The sequence below is a fragment of the Perkinsus marinus genome (genome assembly GCF_000006405.1).
Source record: "Perkinsus marinus ATCC 50983 genomic scaffold scf_1104296944200, whole genome shotgun sequence".
Lineage (NCBI taxonomy): Eukaryota > Perkinsozoa > Perkinsida > Perkinsidae > Perkinsus > Perkinsus marinus.
In genome coordinates, this window is record NW_003211511.1 from 81,044 (window position 1) to 83,446 (window position 2,403).

Sequence of the window (2,403 nt, forward strand, 5' to 3'; positions counted from 1 at the left end):
GTCTAGCTCACATGTGACCTATCTCTGCAGTTGGGCTGCCCATGACTCATCCCTGGCTTGAGAAAATCCCAAGCGTCCCGAGCGTGGCAGTTTTGGATATTCTCATGCGCGCCCGCCATATCAGTTTCGGACTAACTCGTCGGGAAGGATTTCCTGTATGGAGCTTCCACCGCGGATGGACTCGGTGTGCGTACGCGCCCTGTCGAGAGGGCAGATAGATTTCCAGTCTCTGTGAACCAAGCACTTGATCGGCACAGGACAGCATGGATATATCCAAACAAGTGAGCGTTACTCCAGCGTCACGTTCGGTCACCAGTTGACAGCGGAAGAGTACATCCAATCCGCACAGAGTAGATAGACGACTTCCACTATCGCTCGCCTTTGTGCAGATGGGACAATGTGGCAGTTTCATTTCTTATGTTCGTCCTTGTAGTTTCGTACTACACGGCATCTAACGTGTTCGAGATGCCGACTATTTGCTTATGGTAGGCTTGAAAGGTTTTAATTGTGAATTATGCTTGCCGTTGCGATTCTCGCCATTCTGACCTCCTCAATTATTCGTCAAACCGTCGGCGGCTCTGCCCTCATCATCGCTGAGAAACTCCAAGCTGTCGATGGTGGTTATTGCCAAGCTCTTTGTGACGCATCTCTCGACTGCGTTTTCAGCTACTGTGGTGATGACAATATATGTCATAACTTGGGTTCGGCTGCCTCGAGTGAGGTCGTCCCATGCGGTGCCGCGATAACGTCGTTCGACAGCTGCTCCTCTGCTTGTGACTCCGTCCCTGATTGTTCCGCAAGTCAGTGGAAGTCTTTCTGCAAGACTTGGCTCGACATTCCCGTTTGTTTCGGTCTTCTGCAGAGTCCTACTAATGGGCTGTGCTATGAGGCTTCCCCTGGCTGCAGCGGCACTGCCTACCCCTGCCCGTGACATAAGGCATTATCGCCTGTGAACTACTATCTATATTCCCTGCCTATGTTGAAGTTCTTTTACTGAGCTATTCCTCATTATGTGTTGTCGTTTTGGATTTTGTCGTGCTGAAAGTATGAAGTAAATCGCCTGGTATGTTTCTTCTCGTCTGGTTCACGGAAATTGTGTTGCTTGCGAGTTCACCGATAGCTCAATAATCAGCATTCTGTAGTCGAAAGGGGTTGATGCTAAATTGATATAGCGAGCGAGAACTAGTAACTGTCGTAAGAGCGATCGAGACCATGCGGTCGTAACTGAGGGTAAATTGCAAAAGTTCAGACGTGGTTGGGCTGATAGGGAGATGATAATGATTTACAGTAGAATATCCGCCATAGTAATGCTGCGACTTGCCACCTTCGGGTTTACATCCAAACCGCTACATTGAACAGCTTGATGGGTGTTTAAGATATTAACAATGTCTATGTTATAAATATCCTATCCCTCATTTCTATACATTCTGTGTGCGTTATTCATATCTTTCATACACAGAGGATATTACTGGACAATGATTTGTGATAGGTTGAAGTATCTTAACAGCTATATGCCAGCGCACACCGTATCGAACTGAATTTATGGCTTCCCATGCATTGCTCCCATCGAACACTAGAAAGACCAACACTAGCCGTTTTGTCACAACATGAACATAAACACATGAACAGTGTATATGGACACTCACAGTGCTTTTATGTACATTGAGGTTGGGAGAAAGCCGCAAAGATGTTCACGATGCTGCCGCTCACAGCACTAAATTTCTCTTGAATAACTCCCATCAGGTTTTCAATACCGGCCTTGACACGCTCTGACCTCGGTTGATTAGCCAGGTTAATTATACCCTGGATCGACTCCGAGTACGGCAGTGCGCCCTTCAACAACGTGTCAGGATTGGCATCCATCTCAGTGAAGTATGTGAACATCATAGCGCCCATCATGACCAAGCGGCCCACGTTCAGCCCTCGACCTCGTAGTAGGTTCTTTATCTCACTAGAGAGGCCTTGAATAACCTCAGCTACTAAGGCGATCATTTTCGACAAGCCCAGCAAGATGCTAGAGGCCAGGGGTGGTGCGAGCTCAGCAGAGGCTCCAAGTACTGAAGCCCCCACGAAAGCCACCATGGCGCCTATTGCAGTGCCGCACTCGAACGCCGATCGCGAACAACCGAGACCGCACGTCTTTACCAAACCGTTGGTGTTATGGGAGCAATCGGTAGAGCATCTGCCTGGGATGAGGCTAGGCCGCATACCAGCCGGACATGTCTTGTAGCATTTACCCATTATAAGGGACTCTCCTTCGGAACAAGGGGGATCGACGATTCGACCAAAACTGCCGTTCACAGGGCATTTACACCAGAACAGACGACTGGTCTTCCCTAGATGATTTTGAAACTCGTCTCGACAGAAGTCTCGACAGTTTCTTTTGCATTTCCACCCGAGACC

General features: G+C 48.6%; 1 protein-coding gene across 1 annotated transcript; it reads right to left on the reverse strand.

The window, feature by feature from the left end:
- Positions 1 to 1,653: 1,653 nt before the first annotated feature.
- Pmar_PMAR002440 (hypothetical protein) lies at positions 1,654 to 2,241 on the reverse strand (the record flags this gene model as incomplete). Its single annotated transcript, XM_002780687.1, has 1 exon — positions 1,654 to 2,241. One exon carries the CDS (start codon positions 2,239 to 2,241, stop codon positions 1,654 to 1,656), a length of 588 nt encoding a protein of 195 aa, XP_002780733.1.
- Positions 2,242 to 2,403: the final 162 nt, after the last annotated feature.